Below are 21,778 nucleotides of genomic sequence, written 5' to 3'. Positions count from 1 at the left end.
AGCATCCTCAGCACATGCTTGCAGGTGCTGGGTTGTGCAGCAGCAGCAGCAGCAGCAGCAGCAGACTCACAGATGAGACAGGGAGCGGAGGGGGCTCAGTTTCCCTGCAGGCTGCAGCTGCACAGCATCAACAACTCTCTCCCTGAAACTGTCACACGTGTCCCCTCTCCTCTCGGCTGACTCTCGCCGCACAGCTCCGTGTCTGTCGGTTCATCCTCTCCTTGGGCTCCCGCACGGTGGCAGGGAGGCGATTCTCCACCGCCGCCATTTTTAGGGGACTGCCTATCGAAGGGGAGAAACTTTGCTAGCTAACGCCTAACATTAGCAGCTAGCTAGATGGCCAGTAGCCTTGCTTGCTTGTCTGCTTGCTTGTGACAGTAGACGCCTGACAGTCGTTAGCCCGGGTAGCTAGCCTCGCGTTGAATTATTTTCTACCACCGGCTGCTATAAATGACAAAATCGGCTATTGCTAAAGCGAACAAATCTGCAAAACGGAGCGTGTGTGGTTGGGAAGTCGACTGTGTTGTTAGATTAGCGAATTAGCAACTGCTAACGTGTAAGCTAGCCCACTTTGATTCCTCTGGACTGCGTCGCCTCGTCTGTGATTTTTGGCGTCAGTCGCTGTGCTCTGCCGCGTCGACCGGGGCGACCAGCCGCCAACACCCCCACTCCCCGGCCCGTGTGGACTCATTTTCGGACGAGGTGAGTTGCTCGCCAGCTTTAGCTTTCGTGCTAACCCAGCGGTCTGGACGTGTTACCGTTCGCTCCGTGTTCCGTGCTGCGGTTAAGCCCCATTTCAACGCAGGTTAGCTGGGGGAGCTAAGCTAGCTTGTCAGATCGGTTGCCCACTCGCCAGCTAACCCTAAAAGTTGCTGTCACAACTTGTGAGCTGTGTCGCATTGTCAGATTTGTGTGTCCGTGCAACTTCGGTCACATCCTGGTCAGCACGAAGGTGTGTGTGTGTGTGTGTTGAATGACAGTGTGAAACACGAGCAGGTGAGGTAGCAGGGAGGGGGGCTAGCGAGCTAAATGGTCGCTGGTTTGGTTTGTTGTAAACAATGCGTACAGATTGCTTCACCTTAAGAAGCGTCAGCTAAGTTAGCTTAGCTTGCTAATCCGCTTTATGCAACTATAGTAGCAAGCGGTGCCACTCCCTCGTTTTTGGTTGTTGTTGCTGCTGCTGCACACTGTGGCTGTGCGTTAAGTGAAACTGGGCTTTGGGGTTGTCAGGTTTTTCATCTGTGGAAGTTTCCCCATCTCCGAGCAGCATCGCGGGTCACACCGTGTCTGAATTAGGGGACGGTAGGTGACATGTTGTGTGTCTGTGGCTCGTACACGTTGTGGCATCGTGTTTACAGGCAGCCTTTTATCCAGGAGACACACACACACACACACACACACCATCGAGTGATCCTGCTGTTTGCGAAGCGACGAGCAGAGGTCGCATCCGTCGGCCGCTGTTGTTGTGCACTGACGTGAGTCGCATTCCTCCGTTTTCACTGTTGATATTGCGTAACGCTGGCTATCACTCCACCAGCTCCTCTCCTGCTGGGATTATCTGTGACCACAATTTCTGCATGACAGTGGATGATCGACACGGGGATTTAACACAGCACCTCCAGTATGGTGAAGTCATGCTCATCGTCCGTGTTGTGACATCAAGTTTAGCGTTAAGACATCGAGCTCCTGTTGGTGGTGATCCAGCAGGTATACTGAGCTCTGTGGCTTCGTGGCTGATCTACACAAACACTTGGGTTTTTGGTTTTTGTTTCGTGTGCCACCTATAATAGCTGCAGTGTGAGCAACCCTGCTGTCTTTGTTGTCTTGGCACCCTAATGAACAGGCTAGGCTGTCCATGCACCTCAGCTGAAAAGCAGGTACAACTTGTTCTCATCCTCTCTCATCACAGATTTCTGCCTCGGATGCCGGCCCCTGCCTTCTTGTGTTCTCCGTAAACCTCTGCTCATATTATTTTTTCGGTCAGAACAACGGTGCATTCATTTGGAGGAGCTGCTCCCCTTGTTTACTTTCAAGGTCTTGCCGTTGGCCGATGATGAGAGTTGAGTAGCTGTCATTGCATGCGAACGTCCCTATGCAGGAGAAGCCTTTGCAAACTTGTGGGGGTTTTGTGTGTGTCAGTGTTGTATCAGGGGGTGCTGAAGATGGTCACGCTGCATAATGGATTTAAGTGTCTCCCAGGAAAAATGGATTAGACACTGGAGCAAAGCCTTCTCTGCTTGCTTAAGTCTAGATCCAAGTCGGTCGGTAACGGTCAGCCTCTGCAGAACAACACCCGTTTCCACAATATCATCCACCATTGCCACCACAACTGAATTTGTTGGTGTTATGAAATGTGTAATGTATTTATGGATCCACCTCATTTAGTTTCTCGATTGTCTTGCTACATTGCTTACAATTAAGCTAATTTTGTTTTAAGCTGATAACCTCAGAGCTTATATAGTGACATTGATCCTTAGGTGTTGTCCAACCTGACAGACAGTAGTGACATAGCAGTTTGAAATAATGAAGTTTGGCTGCTGAGAAATTGGAAACCAGCAGCATATTTGATGAGTCAGACTACGAATAAGAAGGAAAAGGCAGACGATATTAATTCAAGGTGATTGAGAGAGGACGCATACTGTATAAACAATGGTTTGCCAGTTTTTTTAGATGTGGAAGTGTGAGCATTAACTTCTCAATCACTCAATCTGCATCAGATTACACATTTGTGGAGAACAGTTCAAGATTTAAGCCGTCAATATGATTGAGTCTGAAGTCCAGTAGTGCAAACGTCAGAGATGACTGTTTGGATTCTTTTGTATGTCATGTTGTGGAGGGCGGTGGCACAGGGAATTGTCTTTTTACCCAAGTGTTTTTCTTGCTCAGAAGAAACTATGCTGTTGATGCTGGTGACATTTATCCCAACACGGATAAAAACAAAGTGTAAATGGAGCTCGGAGAGAGGAACGGGAGGGATCAAATCCTCTTAGTGCTTGGTCACTCTGTTCACATCATCTCTGTAGCGCTACAAGTCAGGATGTGTTGTTGTTGACGTTGGGTAGCTAGAGAGCTTTCACTTCCTCCACTCAGTGAAAGCCACAATCTGTAGTGAGTCTGGGAAAGCAGGAGCATGGACACCCCACCCTCCATCTTCTATCTCCATCCACACATAGCGTGTAAGCCATTTGAACAACAGCGCACATGTAGGTCACAAAATTAATATTGTTTCTAATGCTTAAACTTCAAACACAGCATTTACTGGTCCAGTGTTTTTCTTGGTCAGTTTAAAATTGGGATCTGATTGGAGTTGTCTATGCTGAAGGTAGCATTAGGGTTCATGTAAGAGGAGATTTATCTGTTTGGCATGTGAACATTTTAACTAAATTGTCGTTATAAAGTGTGTTTGTTTTTTGTAATTTTGTAGCTAAGTGAAAGAGGAGGATTTCATGTGAACCATTTACATCTGGCTGATACAGGATCATTTAATAAGATGTGTCAGCTAAGTGCATTCCTACTTAAATTATTTAGCAATCCAGCATCTAGCATCTGCCTGAAGGACATTTTCAAACTATATGCGTGTGTGTCAATTGAAATGACACCTGAATTCCCACAGTTCTATAAGAACAGTTTAAAGTCGATCTAGTATATTGTGGTTGATGTCCTTTTGTCTCAGATTGACATTTAAACTAAGCAGAAATTCATGTTCATTCATATATGTTTGGTTTTCTAGGTTTTAATTAGCAGAAATCACCTCTTTCTCTTTTGATAAAGCAGCAGATGGAAGGATTGCTCCAGGGTTGCTCCTCTGTAGATGACCCTGTACTGTGTAGCTGAGAGAGTTTCACTGTGGGGATCAATAAACTATTTGATTATTTATTATCCCCCTCCATTTCTCTTTCTTTCTCTCCGTTACACCCATCGCTACTTAGCTTTGTGTGTTGGTTCCCTCTTCATTAGGCTTCTTGGTGATTTTACCATGCACAGGAAATCAATTCACATAATACATCAAGAGAGAATCCATTTTCTCAAGCAGTAAAGCAAAACAACTTTGGTTGCATTTCTTGAACACACTGTTCTTTGTGATAAAGCGTGCACACGCATTTCTTGCAGATGAATCCGTCTCTTCCAGATTCAGTCTTGTGACTAAGTGTGTGGTGCTCTGTTTGATTGTCTGTGTGTTTGGGGGAGAGAAACAGAGAAACATGGAGATTAACACCTAATTGCATTTGTATTACACTGTATAATCTAGTCTGTTGGAACTGTAGAAACAGCCCAACATAAGTCAAGTCTAATGTAGTTTATTTCTTCTTGATGTAAAATAATGAAGTGCAGGTAACACTCCACTGATATAATGACCAGATGTTTGTTTCACTTTACAGTAATATTTGTTTTGTTTTGACCACGTTCTGAACAATGAAAATACTCAGCAGATAAATCCATTATAAAATTTGAAAACTGCAGTACCCATGCCTTTGTCCCTTATACTCTATACACATATATATTTTATCGTAAGTATAGCATGCATAAGTGATTGACAGTGGCTTTTTTTTTGGTTGTTGTTGCTGCTTAGAGCGTTGGCTCTCTTTGGGAGGGTGTCAGTACAGCTCGTGCTGTATATGTGTAAAGCAAAAGATGGTCAAAGGTTTGACAGATGACAAGATAAATCTGTGCTCAAGTACATCAGTCAAATCCAAAATATGACCAAGCATATGTTGCTCTCAGGTGTAGCCGGAGCCTTGAGCCTTTTGTGTGCAAAGTTTATGTGGATTTATTTATTTACACACCAGGAATAGCACAACATTCAATAACATTAATATACAGTTGAAGTTACATGATAAAGTTATTTAAAAGATTTATCTGACCCAGTGTCCTGCTGGTAAAATACAATGAGCGTTGTAACTACTTTTTAAATGTCAGATTTATCGGATTGTACTTGAATTGTTAAAAAAAAACGTAAAGTCAAAGTTAAAGATCGCTGACACGGCAAAGCCAGTTTACATAGAAGGAACATAACAATTCATGCTTTGAAATTATATTACTATAGTCTTTACATTACAGTTTTCTTCGATGCATCAGAAAACCATTTCTGTTGGAAACAAGCAACTAGGAAAAATTTGATCTAGTAACAGCTTGTAAATAATAGTTTGCTTGTTTGCAACCTACCTTGTGATTGTACAGTCATAATCAGTGTGTGCTGAATCAGTACGCGTTCATGAGGAAGTACTATCACATGGTAGATAGAAAACATCTTAAAAGTACAGAGAGCTTCAAGACAAGAGTATTAAACATGTTTTTTCTACTGTTGATGTTTGGTCTGTGTGTCAAGCTGATTTGAGTGGAAAGAATGTTTTTTTTTCATTGCTACATCGATTTTGCTTGTAAGCCTTTTTCCTTTCACCCAAATTTACCAAAATTATTTAAACTCAGGTCTCTCTCACAGACGCACATATACAGGCACAGAAGGGTCCATCAAAATGTTCTGTATTAACAATTTATCTGTTAGTTTGATGCCATAATATATTTGGTTTTGTTCTAACCTGATGGCACTAATATGAAACATACAGCACTTTTGTGTTCTTGTTCTGCGGAGCTACTGTGGGAAAATGTTGAAAATGCTGATTGTCTTGTCAGATTTAACAACACACATTAAGAATTGCTCTTGTGTATTGCTTGGAACGCAGTTCATTGCTTTGATTTGCGGTTGGAATATTTTTTGTGCAATTTGTTTTTGTGCACAGATTTTTTTCTTGTACACAGCACAGTCACACTTGTTCAGTGTGTGTGTGTGCGTGCATGTATATACGCATGTGTGTTTGGATCTATGTATATTGATATACTACAAACTACAACTATAAATACATATAATACAATCAAATATATAGATTTTTAATGCATGTGTTGTAACAGATGTAAAATATAAACACAAACACATCTTTTATTCATATTCTGTAAAATACAATTTTTCATATTATATCAGAAGATAAACGCTGATTCCGATATGTCTGCGAAAGCCTCATATCAGCCGATGTTATCATAACTGTTATTTCGCTCGGAATCCATTTAAAGTCATTGTTCTGTTTGTAAATGAGTTGTTGTTAAATCAGATTGCATTGTGTGTCTTTACAGAATAAGGAAGTGCTTTGCCTGTCCCCAACCCAGAGTAGCAGAAAGACCCCTACACCTGAATATTCAGTGTTTTATTAGTGTGTTATCAGTGTGTTTAAACATGGCTTGCTTGCTGAAAGCTTTTAAAAATTAAAGTTTTAAAGGCAATCTGTCTCATAATGCTCATCTTGTAATGTTGCAAGTATCAGGACAAAATTAGACAAAATCTGAATGACTCTCTGTTTACTAGTGTCCAACATAAAAAGACTGTGGTTTCTGTGTTACTTCAGTTTGTTCATGTTCATGTGTTGTCCTTGGGGGCTTCGTGTTTCATCTTAAGAGTTTCATACTTTTTTTTGTTGTCAGCTGGATCCCTTTTTCACCAGGACGAACCTTGTGACATTAAGCCAGCCTGTGTGGCAGTGGTACAACAGGCTGTAATGATAACTATAGGTTTGGTTCGGGTGCTGCCAACACAAAGATTAGCTGAAAGGACCAAAGTAGCAGTTTACCCTCTGAGCATGTCCGTAATGATATCCGTGTGGTATCTGGGTATGGAGGGGGTTGTGGTCAAGTTCATGTTGGCTGAAGACAAAACATGGAGATGAGGTTAAAACAGGGTGGAGTGATTCTTTAAGGCTGCATGCTGTTGGTAGTCTTTTGATAACTATAGGATTCCTAACTATAGGAAAGTGCACATTTCCATTCCTCTCTATAGTTGTACCCCCAGATAGGCACGTTTCTGGTTCCAAATGTTCTGTAAAGATTGATAATATTGTAAAGGCCCTTAAACCCCAGCTGCCAGAGTGGAGCTGGTGAACAATATACATTTTTTTTCCATTTTAAAATGTAAAACAATCTCCATCCACAAAAGCGTTTTAGCTCTGCATCATAACTAATCTCCGTCCCTACTAACACACAAGAAAACTTTGATGACTGTGATGCTTTTTAAATAAATGCTTCTATCACACACATGGAATATTTAGATTTGCACTGATGTTTAGGTCAGGGGGACTGTGAGGGTCCATCGAAACACTTTGGCTTGAGTTTCTTGAAGAAATGATTCACGGTGGATTTTGAGTTCTGCTCTGGCTCATCATTTCTTCTTTTCAGTTTCTTGACTTACTGTATAGCATATTTCATCCATGATTTACTGATATGGTAATCTATTCTTCTCCCCCTCTCTGTGAAATGTTTCCTGTGCAACTAACAGCCACACAATCACAATATTTCCACCCACACAGTAAACAGTTGGCATTTATTTTAAGTTAATGGAAAAAAGTGGATTAACATTTGAAGAAATGCTCATTCTTAAATGTCTCCTTGTTGCAGGGGCTGTATTTACTTTACTTTTCTCTTTTGTAATCAACAAAATCTGGAAGTAACTCAGATCTGCCTAAACCTTTGCATATAACAGTATTCAGGCAAGACAATAAAATCACAACCTCCAGTGTTGAACCCACATACCTCCTTACGAGTTTCTGACAACAACAAACATGGTAATGGATAATGTTCCTCATTAGAGAGGGAGCAAGATGCAAAAGTGGCCACATTGTAAATGCCTGTAGTTTCATCCCGACTTGCAAAGTATCTTTAAAATGTTCTGTCATTGTTGAAATATCTTCCTTTTGTCCAAGGTCATCTCGCTTGAACTATTGAGTATACTGCTCCCATGATCTCTGGTGGCACTTCTCTGTTACGTCCATATCGTGAGCTGTAAGCTTTCAGAAGACAAGTACAAATACGGACGAAATGAACAGAGTACTGACAGACGTGTTTGTCCAGATATATGAGCATAAATGAGCCTTCACCTGTACAAAACAGGATGTTGACAGATACTGCTCATTTGCATGAAATGTTATATAAGCCAAATTAGTTTGTGTGATGAAATTCTGAAACACACCTACACACTCAAAGAATTTGCTTTGTAGATGCAGAATATACAAAATGCTTTCACACACTCAGCATTAAAACACTGTATTAATCTTACATGCACATTACATGAATTAACAAGGGCACAATTGATGCATCCAGTTAAGAGTACACAGTAAAATTTGACCTTGGGTCCTTTAATTGATCTTCTGATGCAGTTCACCCCTCATTACTGTCGGCCTCCTCATAGCACCGGACATGAAATCGATCTCTGAGCCAGAATATTTGCATTGCCCAGTATTCCAGTCACTTACAGATCTGCAATAATCGCTGAAGCAATCTGAACTGAACTGATACACTCATGATGACTCTGCAATTAGTGGATTATTTTGGGGTCAGCATTTGATGGTGTGACCAGTGGCTTGAGGCACCGTGTTTACTTGGAGCCTCTAATCTTCCTGGAGAAGCTTTGTATGTCACTCAGCCAGTGTGGGGTTGTATGCCGTATGATATTGTAATGATGCCTCAAGCTCCCATGTGTTTTCACAATTGTTAAAGATACAAAGAAATGTAAAAACCTTTTTGAAACAGAACGGCCACGGTAACCCGTCCTGCAGCCACAGTTGCATCTGCCAAACTCAACCATTAATTTTTCATTTCACAGTTAACACCACAACACATCTACATCACACAAGCATTATTCTATTTAAAGTTAGGGGAAGCTATATAGTTGTATTACACATATAATATTATCTTCCCATTTTCACATGATTATTGTGTCCCAGTAATGATGGAGGGAGCAGTTGGTTTAATTAGCTCCAGTGTGGATTTGGAGAACTGTTCCACACCTAATCCAAACATTGTGTTTCTGCCTTCTTGTGTAGTGTGTCTTAATGTTGTAGTTTGAATGGATGGAGAAGACCAATCGCTGATGTAGTTTCTTCAGACTCGCATCAGAGTTTTATCTTGTTCTTGCTAACGCCTCTGTCTGTCTCTCTTTGCCTCCCCTTCCCCTTCTGTCCATCCAGGCGCCCATGTGCTGATTCCTTAGGTCCATCCACTACTGCAGATGAATCTTCAGCTGCTTTGGCGTAGCTCAGCACCCAGATAGTCCCATCCCCTTTGAGTGGGCGATAAGGGACTACATTGACCAGGATGCCCTCCTCTGTAAGGGCAGGGAGCCTGAAGGATCCGGACGTGGCTGAGCTTTTCTTCAAAGAAGACCCGGAGAAGCTTTTCTCAGACCTCAGAGAGATTGGCCATGGCAGCTTTGGCGCCGTCTACTTTGTACGTCAACTACATCTTTGCACTAACTCACCAACTTAAATACAGCAAAAGTATCTGCTCTCAGTCAATTTTGTTCAGTAAATACAGATTCTACATTGAAGAGTTGAAAGGATCAGTCTCGTGATCCAGGTTACTGTTTACCTTTCTGTGATTAAAACAGTAGCTCACGGCTGTTTGAGAGAATGTACTGCGCATTAGAAGTCCTGCATGTTATTGTCAAAATGTGTCCTGACACTGTCCTTTGTCTTTGCCAGGCACGAGATGTACGCACAAATGAGGTGGTGGCAATCAAAAAGATGTCCTACAATGGCAAACAATCTAACGAGGTGAGACAAGAATGATAATGATAATATGTATATACATGATAATATAATTAATAATCTATGATAGTTCAGACTTTGACAATAAACCTTTCCACATGGTCCAGGAAATATTCTCCACTGAATAATTATAAATGTATCAAACCTTGACTTTTGGGCACTTAAATACAACTCGGATCGATTTAGCTGCTCTGTGTGTTCTACTTTCTGTGCCACAAACTAACAATACATGTTTTTGATGTATATATTTCAAATTGCTAATGTAAGCCATACATGTACCACACTGTTAATGTGGGGTATCATTGTAATTCTGACCTCAACAAGGTCGTTCCTGTGCGCTCCCTTTCGCTGTTGTCGTCCCAGATACAGCTCATGATTTCAGATTAGCTATAATCAGATTACACATAATCTGTGAAGAGAATCAAGGCATTGCATGTTTTGTTTTTAAGTCACTGCTTTCCCCAACAGAAATGGCAGGACATAATAAAGGAGGTGAAGTTTCTCCAGAGGATCCGGCACCCCAATAGTATAGAGTACAAAGGATGTTACCTCCGTGAGCACACAGCATGGGTAAGTCACCTGACTACATGCACAGAACTCAAACATCATCTCATTCAAATACATGGGTTTGTATCTGTCTATACGCTGTTATTCACAACTTCATCTGTTGTCTCCAGCTGGTAATGGAGTATTGTCTCGGCTCAGCCTCTGATCTGTTAGAAGGTGAGTAGGTGTTCTGTGGTTCAGGTTTTTGTTCTGTCTTGTCTTTTTGAGCTCAAAGAAAATAAAGTAGTCATTGATGTGTCTTCATCAGCTGATGTTTCAAATATTTTTTTCCTCCTTCAGTTCATAAAAAACCTCTACAAGAAGTAGAGATCGCTGCCATTACACATGGTGCTCTGCAGGGGCTGGCCTACCTTCATTCCCATAATATGATCCACAGGTGAGTTTTTTAATATTCCCCCCTATGTGTCTGTCAACAATATGTCCCCCACACACCCCATCATCTGACACACACCCCTTCTTGTTTTTCTGTCTCTCAGGGACGTGAAGGCAGGTAACATCTTGCTGACTGAGCCGGGGCAGGTCAAGCTTGCAGACTTTGGCTCTGCCTCCATCGCCTCACCTGCCAACTCCTTTGTGGGAACGCCATATTGGTAAGTGAATGTGTAAGATGTTGACTGTGATTGACAGTCTGCTTGAAGATACATTGATTATTTAAATGGGTTTGATGTGAAATGGTATTTACCTCTATTTGCATACTCGCACGAAAGTAAAGAGCTGCCTGCTTAAGTGTTTGAAGGCTTTGCCACTGAGATTGAATGTATCCTCAGGATAGAGATATCATCTTCAGGAGGGAGTCGCTGCTTTTTTAAAATCTTATTTATGATGCTGATGAACTTTGGAGGATTATAGTAAATTAAGTTTTCCTTCTTTTCCACAACTTTATCTTTCTTTGCTCTACTTCATCATCCAGGATGGCCCCTGAGGTGATTCTCGCCATGGATGAGGGCCAGTATGATGGGAAGGTGGATGTCTGGTCCTTGGGGATCACCTGTATAGAATTAGGTAGGTAACAGTGTAGGTTTGTGTTTATTTTATGTATAAATATGAAACTGCAGTATATTATAGAATACTTAATATAAGATAAAATATAGCCCTTCCATTCTTTTTAAACACACATTTTATTTTTACTGGTAAAATGATAGACAGGTCTTTGTACACAAAGACTAATGCTAGACAGCTACATCAACGTGAGCAGTGTTTTACAAGGCAATATTTTATTTAAAGTGCCTATATTATTATTTCTGGTTGTCACACTGCTGATTTAATAAGAAGAAATATGTACTGACTATGTGTTTTCCGTTCCAGCTGAGAGAAAGCCTCCCTTGTTTAACATGAATGCAATGAGTGCCTTATACCACATAGCGCAGAATGAGAGTCCCACACTGCAGTCTAGTGAATGGTAAGTTGTAATAATAAATAAATATCTGATAAATAGATTAGCAAAGTTTCAAGCCTCTCAGATTTTGACGGCCTACTTGATTAACTGAAACCGAAGGAAAAATTGCGACACCACTTGCATTACCTGGGAAAGGAATGTCTGTTATATAAGTTTTAAGAAGAAGAAAATGAAAAAGGTAACAAATTAAGTGATATAACTAAATTTGATTTCCTATAAATAAAAATACAAACATGCTGTGAAATACTTGTTTAGTTGTACTGTTTAGCACCTTAACCTTTGGTGTTTACTTTTGTTAAGACGATCTGTGTCAGCGTCTTGTTGTGTTACGACCCTCTATCTTGTCATCTTTGTTTCAGGACAGATTACTTCAGAAACTTTATTGATTCTTGCCTTCAGAAAATCCCCCAGGATCGGCCGCACTCTGACGACATGCTGGGTGTAAGTTCATGCCCGTACTGTGCACCACCACACATGAACTTGATTGACAGCACCCCCCGTGACGTTTGCACTCAGTTCTGTCCTCCATAAGCTTCTATTTTGATTCACTAATCCTCTGTTTCCAGATTCACCCACATCCACAACATGGACAAACACACACAGCTCAGTTTTGTAGAGAGAACATAGATGTAATTACTGTAGAGATGCGACTTCTCCACCCACTGTTAAGTAATTGAGCAGCTGTCACTTAGCTCACTAATGGATTCACTGTTGCTAATGGAAGTTGTCCTTGGGGTACGTAAGCACTGCACACTGTGTCTTTCTTTGTTAAATGTTAAGTTTAAAACAGTGTTTGCTTAAAAAATGTTAACTCTTCCAATATTCTTTTTAACTTATTTTCTAATGGATCTTCTTCAGTAGAACTACTAGTCCAACATTACTTTACAATAAAGTACAGGAAAACAGTGTTAATGTTTCTTAATGGGCTGCAGGTCATTACAATAGCTATGGGACTTCCTGTCATATTTTAGGCAGTGGACATACATGATCTAGTTCTTTGGGTATCTCATTTACACCAAAATTAGTATATGAAAGGCACCCACTGGTAAGCCTGCTGGTAAACCCGCTGATTGAATTCTCATTGCCAGTAGAAGAGTTAGCCTTTCTGTTTTTTATTTCCCTCTTGCATCATGTTTGAGGTCACAAACGCACCAGTAGCTGAGAAGCTCTCTCACCCCGCTCTCTTGCTAGAGTTACATCTTACACACCCTGAAGAAAAAATTGCAATTGCACGTTGTTCCCTAGATGTAAAAAAACAATATGTTCACAAACGTTCATACCTGTTTACGCGCTTTACAATACCATCAGTCAGGGAAACCTGTCTTTCAAACACAAAGTTTCAGTTTTGTCCGTCTCAATTTCGTTCCTGTTATCTTTCTTTTTCTTCTGTGACTTCTCTGTTCAATGATGTTCCGTCTTTTCCTTCCTGCTACCTTCCTCTGCAGCATGCATTTCTGCAGCGTGAACGTCCAGACTCTGTGCTAATGGATCTTATTCAAAGGACCAAGGATGCAGTGCGAGAGCTGGATAACCTGCAGTACCGCAAGATGAAGAAGATCCTCCTTCAGGAGGCTCACAACGGACCCGCCGCAGAGGCTCAGGATGGAGATGAGGTGTGTATTTGTTTGCATGTTGAAATCAAAGTCAAAATAATGATGCTTGAATACAAGAAGATTTGTGTGGGACAAAAAAACAACAATGCAGAGAAAATAATTCGGCATGCATACGTTTGTATGCATGTCTGTCTGTCTCTCTCTCTGTGTGTCTCTCTCTCTCTTGTATTTCCTCTCTGGCTCTTTCACTCTCTCTGGCTCGTTCACTGTCTCTCTCTCTCTCTCTGTTCTCTTTCCACTCTGTTTCCAGGAGCTGGAGCCTGGCGGAGGTCGAACAGGAACGGTGAACAGCGTCGGCAGTAATCAGTCCATCCCCAGTATGTCCATCAGCGCCAGCTCCCAGAGCAGCTCCGTCAACAGCCTGAATGAAGCTGCTCAGGACAGCCGCAGTGAGCTGGACCTGATGGAGGGGGACCACACAGTCATGTCCAACAGCTCTGTCATACACCTCAAGCCGGTGGGTAGAGTGACTCAGACATTCAACTATTTAGAGGAAATATGACAAATAATTCTTACTATTCTTTTTTTTTTTTCTTTGGCTCCGGTAAACTTTCTGTCTGTGTGAGTGAGGTTGCGAGCAAAATATCTGCTGCTCAGAAACAGCTGCTGTTCTATATGAGGATGAATGCAATAAAGGGTAGATGTGTCATCAAGTGGGTGAATGGGGAGTTTCTTACAGCAGCCAGGTGAAGAGATTCAGAGTGAGACATCATTGACTGCTGTGATGTTTCTGTAGCACCTTGGTTGTTTCTGTTTCTCTTCTCCTCTGTCTTACTCTCATTCCAGCTCTGTCCCAGATTTTCTTCATGCTCCCAATGCCTCTTTTTTTTGTACGTGTACTGTTAATTACTGTGACAGAATAATTTGTTAATAGTGCTGCCTCATGTCTCCAGGAAGAAGAGGAGAGTTTCTCTGGGGAGCAGGAAGCCAGCAGTCAACCCACTGAGCCCCAGGCAACACCAGCTCAGGCCCCAAGGAAGCACTACCGCAACAGAGAGCATTTTGCCACCATACGCACAGCGTCACTTGTGAGAACACACTTAATCCTCTTTGTATCTCTTTTATTGTACCAACTGATTTTCTTTTTTACTGGTTGTTTAACAGAGAAATAGACAGTTTGTGCTTTGTGTTTGAAGAAAAGACTGGAATAAGGAGAACTCTTTCACCATCCCTGTTATTCCAGCACACCTTTTAAATAATCTAGACCTTACTGATTCTCTCTGACATGTATCTTGCAGGTGACCCGCGAGATGCAGGAACACGAGCAGGACTCTGAGCTACGGGAGCAAATGTCAGGGTACAAACGAATGAGACGGCAACATCAGAAGCACCTGATGGGTCTGGAGAACAAGCTGAAAGGAGAGATGGATGAGCACCGTCTGAGGCTGGACAAAGAGCTGGAGAGTCAGAGGAGCAACTTCACCCAAGAGATGGAGAAGCTGCTCAAAAAACACCAGGCGGCCCTGGAGAAAGATGTATGAGGATCAGCAATTTAAGAAAAATACGCACACACACAAAATATGAATCTAAAGGAGAAATACAATGTTTGTTTGTAAAGTTGAAGAGAGTGTATTTTGTCTCTTACTCGTTGTCATGTTTGGTTTAGCTGAAGACATTTGCCAATGATGAGAAGAAGTTCCAGCAGCACATCCAGGTGCAGCAGAAGAAAGAGCTCAGCAGCTTTCTGGAGTCACAGAAACGAGAATATAAACTACGCAAGGAGCAGCTCAAAGAGGTAACATACGTGACACACACACAGAAAGAAATATATATGCAAAAATACGTCTGTTATCGTTTGTATTTTTGCCAGGGTGATCTAACTATCTTGGTTTTTTCTGATGAGCTGTCCAAACCCCAAAGACACTTTATTATCACAGAAGCCAGTGTGGTTCTCAGCCTTTCTGAATCGTGACCGTCTTTCCTGAAGGTTTCTCTGTGGCTCATAAAGCCAGTTTTCATGAAATTAAAGTTTTTTTTTAGTTTTGTCTAGGCACTCAACACAGCCTGATGAAGCCAGGGCTCAAACTACCCATTCTTAAATTTCTAAATGTTGATACAAAACCCAATAATGACGAGACCCTGACACATTGAAAGAAAACGTAATAAAAAAGTATCACTTGTGATGCAGGAACTGAGTGAGAACCAGTCGACTCCTAAGAAAGAGAAGCAGGAGTGGCTTTCCAAGCAGAAAGAGAACATCCAGCACTTCCAGGTAAGGATTTGTCAGACTTAACAGACTTTCCAAGACCACGTGATGATTTTCCTCAGACCTGGCAATGGATTGCATCATCAGTAGAGTCTGTAACGTTAACAAAATTTACCTCTCAGTAAGCACTACCCAGGTTTGACCCTGCTAAGCTCATTTGTCCCCCAAAACATCCCTTTGCAAGTTTTCTTGAGAGTTTGAATGTCTTTGAGGTATACTGTTAATTATAGTAATGTAACAATGTGTCCACTACCAGGCGGAGGAGGAGGCCAACTTGCTGAGGAGACAGAGGCAGTACTTGGAGCTGGAGTGTCGTCGGTTCAAACGCAGGGTCCTCATCGCCAGACACAATGTGGAACAGGATCTGGCCAGAGAGGTACTTCAACATGCAGAGGCAACCACAGACCATCAGCTACTCTTGCGTTTTTGTTTTATTTTATTAATTCGATCACCTCCATTTACCCTGCATTTACTCATTTACTATTTTTTCCAGGAGCTGAACAAGCGGCAGACACAGAAGGACCTGGAGCACGCAATGCTGCTCAGGCATCACGAGTCAATGCAGGAGCTGGAGTTCAGGCATCTGGGGACGATCCAGAAGGCGCGGGCAGAGCTGATCCGTACCCAGCACCAGACGGAGCTCACAAACCAGCTGGAATACAACAAGAGGAGGGAGAGGGAGCTGAGGCGCAAACATGTCATGGAGGTCCGACAGCAGCCCAAGAGCCTCAAGGTACAAAAAATACTTTGAAACCGACCCTCTGACAAACCACGCACAGAAACACATGTCAATATACAGTCAATATCTGTTCCTTCCTCAGTCTAAGGAGCTCCAGATTAAGAAGCAGTTCCAGGAGACTTGTAAAACCCAGACCAGGCAGTACAAGGCCCTTAGGAATCATCTGCTGGAGACCACGCCCAAGTCTGACCACAAGGCCGTGCTGAAGAGGCTGAAGGAGGAGCAGACCAGGAAGCTGGCCATCCTGGCGGAGCAGTACGACCACTCCATCAATGAGATGCTCTCCACGCAGGCTGTGAGTTTCTGAAGTCTAACAGGCTCACGAAACAACGATTTGTCGTATCATTAATTATTATCAGTGTCTGATTTGTCTTCACACGAAGCTGCCATAGAGAGTTTATCTCAGGAAAAGAAGAATCTCAATATCAATCAAATTGAACATTTGATGCAAACTCAGGGACCAAAGTGTTGTTGATGTGTTGTGCTTCTGGTCAGTATGTATAATGCATAATTTAACACATGGATGCCAATAAATGTACTCACATTTATTTACATATGATTCAAATTTAGATTTTTATTTATTTTCATTTATTCAGTTTTGAAGGATTAAAATTATTTATACTCTAATTATGGCTGTTTAAGAGATCGCTGTTCCTTAAAAAAGTATATTTCATTGACACTGGCCAAATACACATGGCGCTCACAAAGAAAGACTTAGTTTCTGTCTCTCTGTCTTTTGTTTCCCTGCCCTCAGCTGCGGTTAGATGAAGCTCAAGAGGGGGAGTGTCAGGTTCTGAGGATGCAGCTGCAGCAGGAGCTGGAGTTGCTCAATGCGTACCAGAGCAAGATCAAGATGCAGACGGATGCTCAGCACGAAAAGGAGAAGAGGGAGCTGGAGCAGAGGGTGTCTCTGCGGAGGGCTCTGCTGGAACAGAAAGTAAGAAAAGCCCTGGACACACACACTGTGTTGTCTTGTGTTGGTTGTATACGCAGGTTTTTGAACGTAGGAAAACCCACAAAAAAACGGCAATTGACTTGACTTGACTCCATTGCCAGTAAATAAGTTTGCCACTGAACACGATGCACTGGGAGAAAAAACAATGTCACAAACGCTCCATATTAGAATGCAAAGTATTTTAATGTGAGTTGTTAAGTTATGAAATCAAGCTGATATTGAACTCATTCCTTCTTGTGTTGTCTCCACAGATTGAGGAGGAAATGCTTGCCCTGCAGAACGAACGCCTGGAGCGGATCCGCTCGCTGCTGGAGCGACAGGCCCGAGAGATTGAGGCTTTTGACTCTGAGTCCATGCGGCTGGGCTTCAGCAACATGGTGCTCACTAACCTGGCTCCTGATCCCCAGGGAGGCTGGGGGGGCGGAGGTGGAGGAGGCCAGGGGGCTCAGGGGGGGGGCCACTGGCCTGGAGGAGGTGGAGGAGTGGGCCACCATAGTCATCACCACCAGGGGAGCTCCAGCTCACAGCAGCCCTGGGGTCACCCCATGCTGGCTGGGGGTCCACCACCCTGGAGCCTCCATCACCCCGGAGGAGGGAGTCAGAGGGGGAGTGGTGGCGGTGGGGGAGGGGTGAGGAACAGCCCACAGGCTATGAGGAGGACGTCATCAGGGGGAAGGAATGAACAGGGCATGAGCAGGAGCGCCAGCATCACCTCTCAGATCTCCAACGGATCCCATCTGTCATACACCTAGACAACACACACACACACACTCACACACACACACTCACACAAAAGAGAAACAGTAAACGTCTTAACGTTGACACACCGAAGTAACACTGTACACAGACACACTCCACACATGCTTCACACACACTTATTTCCCACTGCACAGTACTGACACTGGGTTTACTTCCGCCCAGTTCCTCCCATCACCACTTCTTTCAGTGCACTGTTAACAGCAGCTGTCTGTGGAAACCCAACAGTCTCGAGATTAATCCAAGATGGCTGAAGGCCATGTACAGTTTCCCACAGTGCAATAGTGTTTTACTGTAGCCTACAGTGCTATTTTATGTGTTTTTATATTTGCAATGTTAGTCTCTGTTGCCATAGACTCAAAGTAGAGTGTTCAGATTATCTACCGTGGAGTTTATCCGGAGCTGTTTGTTTGCAGTATGCTGTTTTATATGCTGTTTTGTGGTAGCAAAATGAGTTGCATCAGGGGAAAATTTTCATTCAGTGTGTGTGCAATTTTTTAAATAACATTTAAATATTTTTACTTCACACCACTCACGGCTCAAGATTAAAGCACAGACATTGTAATCAGAGAAGGTTTTTTGAGATTATTGTTCATGTACTGTCGCAGGCAAATGAGAAGGCAGGAGGTGACGTAGGGGTTGGACTTGAGATTGACGATTAAAGAACAGAGCCCAGAACATGTTGCAGAGGTCTAGAAGGGAGATAGAAAGAACAGAACAAAGATTGATGTAAGTGGTATCATTGGGTATCTCTGACTTTAAAGAGGTAGTGCAGGGATGGCTAAAAGTGATGTAGCTGAGGGTGGTATCTACCACCAGAGTGGAAATGTAACCTGTGAAATCACCTGGTTCAAGTGATTCATTGAAATGAAAAATGCCTCATTGGTTGAACTCCCTCGTTAACTTATTATCAGCAGGGCTGCGAAGATGCCAAAGGTACAGAGTCAGATATTGTTGTGGTAACTACTCATGCCAACATATTGTTAAGTTTTTAATGATACTGTGCCAGAGATGTCAGTGTTCAGTTCAAACTATGAGGCCAAACAGATGCATCTTTAGCTGAACTCGGGAGAGAAGCACACACTTCCTGTGCTCATGCTCTGCCTTATAGGTTTCATCTCTTGGGTTTCCACAGGCCTCTGCCCTTCACTCACACCTGCCCAGTCTGACGGTTACTACAGCCTTACACAGCCGTCATGACAGGGATGGCTTTTCAGCAGCACCTAACCTCTACCTGAATAGTTTCAAAACTGTGCATTCACTCTTCACTTCAATGCCGTAATTTCCTGCTCTAATTATCGAATAATCGATGCACTATGAAGTTCTTTGATAAAGTGAACGATGCCTGTTTGCCTACCTCAAGAACACTCAAGTAGAGCTTCACCACAAGGTGTCGTGACTTTACAATGACTTGCACTTCGGCACAGGCCTTTACCCGCAGAAAATACTAACCAGACACATTTACACACACAAATTCACACATACCTGAAATAGACATTGTGGTTTTTTTTTATCCCACAGTCCACCAGTTATGTCCCTTTGCACACGTTACTGATAAATGCATGTACAGGGTCACATTTTGTGAAAGTGGTATCGGGACATTTAAGTAAAAATAAATGGTGCGCATAGCTGTGCTGGTGGTAAATGAGCAAACACGCTTAAACAGTTGTTTGTGTCTGTGCAACTCTTTGGCTAATGTCCATCACATTTGTCTGAAATATGCCCCAGTGAGCAGTTTCTGACTTTTTAAAAAAGGGGGCAAATTAAAATGAATGAACACTGAATGCACGGAGGAGCGTCACTAGTGCTGTGCTGGTTGGTGACTGCTGAATGTCTCCGTGGGTGCATGGGTGGTGATGCTGGGATCTCCGCTGCCATGCCCCTGCAACCTTCCCACGGTGTGACACCCCGCTCTGTCTCACCCCGTTGACTGCGACGTCACCCTCTGACCACCAGTCTCCCTGTTTCCCTCCTCCTCTGTTTCCTCCCCCCCTGAGCCTATTGTGGTCTTCAACCCCCCCCCCCGCCGCTCCTCAAGAGCTCTTCAAGTGAAAGAAAAGAAGAAAAAAAATATATGTATTATATAAATCTATAAAAAAAAGCATTATAGAGAAATGGAGATAAAGGTGGGAGTCTTATTGGGAAATGCAGAGATTATGCATTATATTATCTTCAGAGGTGGAATGTACAGGAAACCTGTTAATATTGTATATTTTGAATTTGAAAATATGGAAATCACAATTGACAAATCAAAGACAAATTAACTTGTTGTGATGCGGACACAGTGACGTGGTTTTAGACCAGCGGTTTTTAAGTGTTTTACAGCCGCTGGGTTTTCACTGTCTTACTTGCAGCCACCGGTTCTGAGATGGTTACAGATATTCTGTTGTGAATGACAACAGTTCAACTCTTGGACTCGAGGGTAACGGCGACCTTTTTTTGTTTGATGCTGAATGAGGATAATTTTGCACATCATTTGAAATCTAGTTAGGTGTAGCCTTTGATTTAGCATGGGCTATATTTTACTGACATTACAGTACCCAGTATAGAAGACTCAAGCTGTCTACTTAGGTTCTTCGTGGTTTTTAGGTCGAGATCACAGTGACATAGAAAATAAAGAATGTCCTAAAAGCGGCTCAGTTCTGTAACATTTGGCTGCATAAACAACATTTGGTGCACTCCACAACCTGACAAGTTCTTGCACAAGACAGTGAAAATATATCTGTAGTTTGATATCTACAAAGAGTTACTCTTAGGTGTTGTGGGATCCACTGATATTATTTGAACTTGAGCGTCTGACTTATGAAGCGTGTTCCAGCTTCTGTTCTGGTTTTACACAAAGCATTTTCACACTGCACTTAAAAGTATTTGCCTTTTTTAAAAATCTTACCTCCCTGAACTCACAATTTACAATCCTGTTGTTTTTTAATGGCACAGAGAAAAAGTGTCCCCACTTCTTTCTTCAGCCAGTACGCCATTGTACCCAACATATTTTACCAACTTTTATTTTTCCAGCTCCTTAGAGATTTTATTTCCTTTAACACCAGAAAGGGTCGTTTTCTTTTCCAGCTGATGTCAGCAGCCAAACCAGTGGCAGACTTTTAGATTTCTCTTGTGTTTACTAGAAGTCCCAGTTGTGTGTTTTGAGGCAGTTGGGGCAGAGTCTAGCTTTAGACCTTGGTCACTCTGAACTGGATCAGTTGCACTGATTGCACAAGTGATTGACCAGATTAAATGTGTACTGTGATCCCCCCCCCCTCAGGGTGCTGAGGGATGGCTGCCATTGGCTGAGAGTAGGCGGTAGGCAGGGTCATTTCTGTACAGTCTGTTGATCAGTATTTCTTTTATCTCTCCTGTCATTTGGTGGATCTTGCTGTTTAATTCTCCCTGGTCCAGAGACCTGTATTAAACTGTATTAAATTGTATAGATTGTGCAAAAAGCTGAATGTCGCATAGCAGAAGAGAAAAGCTATTCCTTACAGATGACAAAGTGATTTAAAATGTATAAAAGAAATTCAGAAACAAAGTTTAGGGGATAAATGTAATATTTTGTTTGTAATTACTATTTTTTGTTGGAAGAGGGCTACTGGATAAAGAATCATCTGTAATAAAGTAATTTTAATATTTCGTTGTCCTATGGTGTTTTGTGTGTGAGGAGCATGAGACAGTAAAAGTATTTAAAGCTTTAAAAACCTTTTTCTTTATTGACTTTTTTTCAGTGGCTCCGAGCTACACTCCCTGGAAACATGATGGTTCGATACGTACAAAGTGGTGGGGTGGGATAAAATACAGATTCTGCAATATATTATTGTCCTTACTCATGATATTATCAATATGCTGGGGCCAAATATCAATATTATGGGTTATGGTTATTTTACATCTGAATAATGGCATCTGTGAGGTGACAGTGTGCTTGTTAAAGACTAAAGAGGCACTAAGATTAAACTTTTTTTGTCGCTTGT

The 21,778-nt window shown here is 42.3% G+C and overlaps 1 protein-coding gene across 3 annotated transcripts; it reads left to right on the top strand.

Moving 5' to 3' along the window:
• The first annotated feature begins 65 nt into the window (after positions 1 to 65).
• On the top strand, positions 66 to 21,443 carry taok1b (TAO kinase 1b). Of its 3 annotated transcripts, none has more exons than XM_020097308.2 (21): positions 66 to 702; positions 9,006 to 9,264; positions 9,519 to 9,590; positions 10,053 to 10,154; positions 10,262 to 10,307; positions 10,431 to 10,527; positions 10,628 to 10,741; positions 11,062 to 11,153; positions 11,457 to 11,550; positions 11,907 to 11,988; positions 12,993 to 13,160; positions 13,411 to 13,617; positions 14,054 to 14,188; positions 14,399 to 14,635; positions 14,767 to 14,895; positions 15,289 to 15,372; positions 15,623 to 15,742; positions 15,860 to 16,099; positions 16,188 to 16,400; positions 16,860 to 17,042; positions 17,312 to 21,443. In XM_020097308.2, exons 2-21 carry the CDS (start codon positions 9,133 to 9,135, stop codon positions 17,810 to 17,812), a joined length of 3,048 nt encoding a protein of 1,015 aa, XP_019952867.1. In that variant the 5' UTR covers positions 66 to 702; positions 9,006 to 9,132; the 3' UTR covers positions 17,813 to 21,443. The 3 variants fall into 3 exon arrangements, with proteins under 3 accessions (XP_019952867.1, XP_069395844.1, XP_069395845.1); XM_069539743.1 differs by lacking the exon at positions 66 to 702 and adding an exon at positions 925 to 1,302; XM_069539744.1 differs by lacking the exon at positions 66 to 702 and adding an exon at positions 1,419 to 1,475.
• Positions 21,444 to 21,778: the final 335 nt, after the last annotated feature.

Source organism: Paralichthys olivaceus, chromosome 15 (genome assembly GCF_024713975.1).
Source record: "Paralichthys olivaceus isolate ysfri-2021 chromosome 15, ASM2471397v2, whole genome shotgun sequence".
Taxonomy (NCBI): domain Eukaryota; kingdom Metazoa; phylum Chordata; class Actinopteri; order Pleuronectiformes; family Paralichthyidae; genus Paralichthys; species Paralichthys olivaceus.
The sequence above is the reverse complement of the archived record's forward strand: the minus strand, read 5'-3'. Positions and strand labels throughout refer to the sequence as shown.

Excerpts from the sequence above, each read along its gene's own strand:
- taok1b (XM_020097308.2), top strand. The coding sequence starts at position 9,133 with ATGCCCTCCTCTGTAAGGGCAGGGAGCCTGAAGGATCCGGACGTGGCT. Across the intron at positions 13,618-14,053 it reads CTGTCATACACCTCAAGCCG|GAAGAAGAGGAGAGTTTCTC; the intron begins GTGGGTAGAGTG and ends TCATGTCTCCAG. Across the intron at positions 15,743-15,859 it reads AACAGGATCTGGCCAGAGAG|GAGCTGAACAAGCGGCAGAC; the intron begins GTACTTCAACAT and ends TATTTTTTCCAG.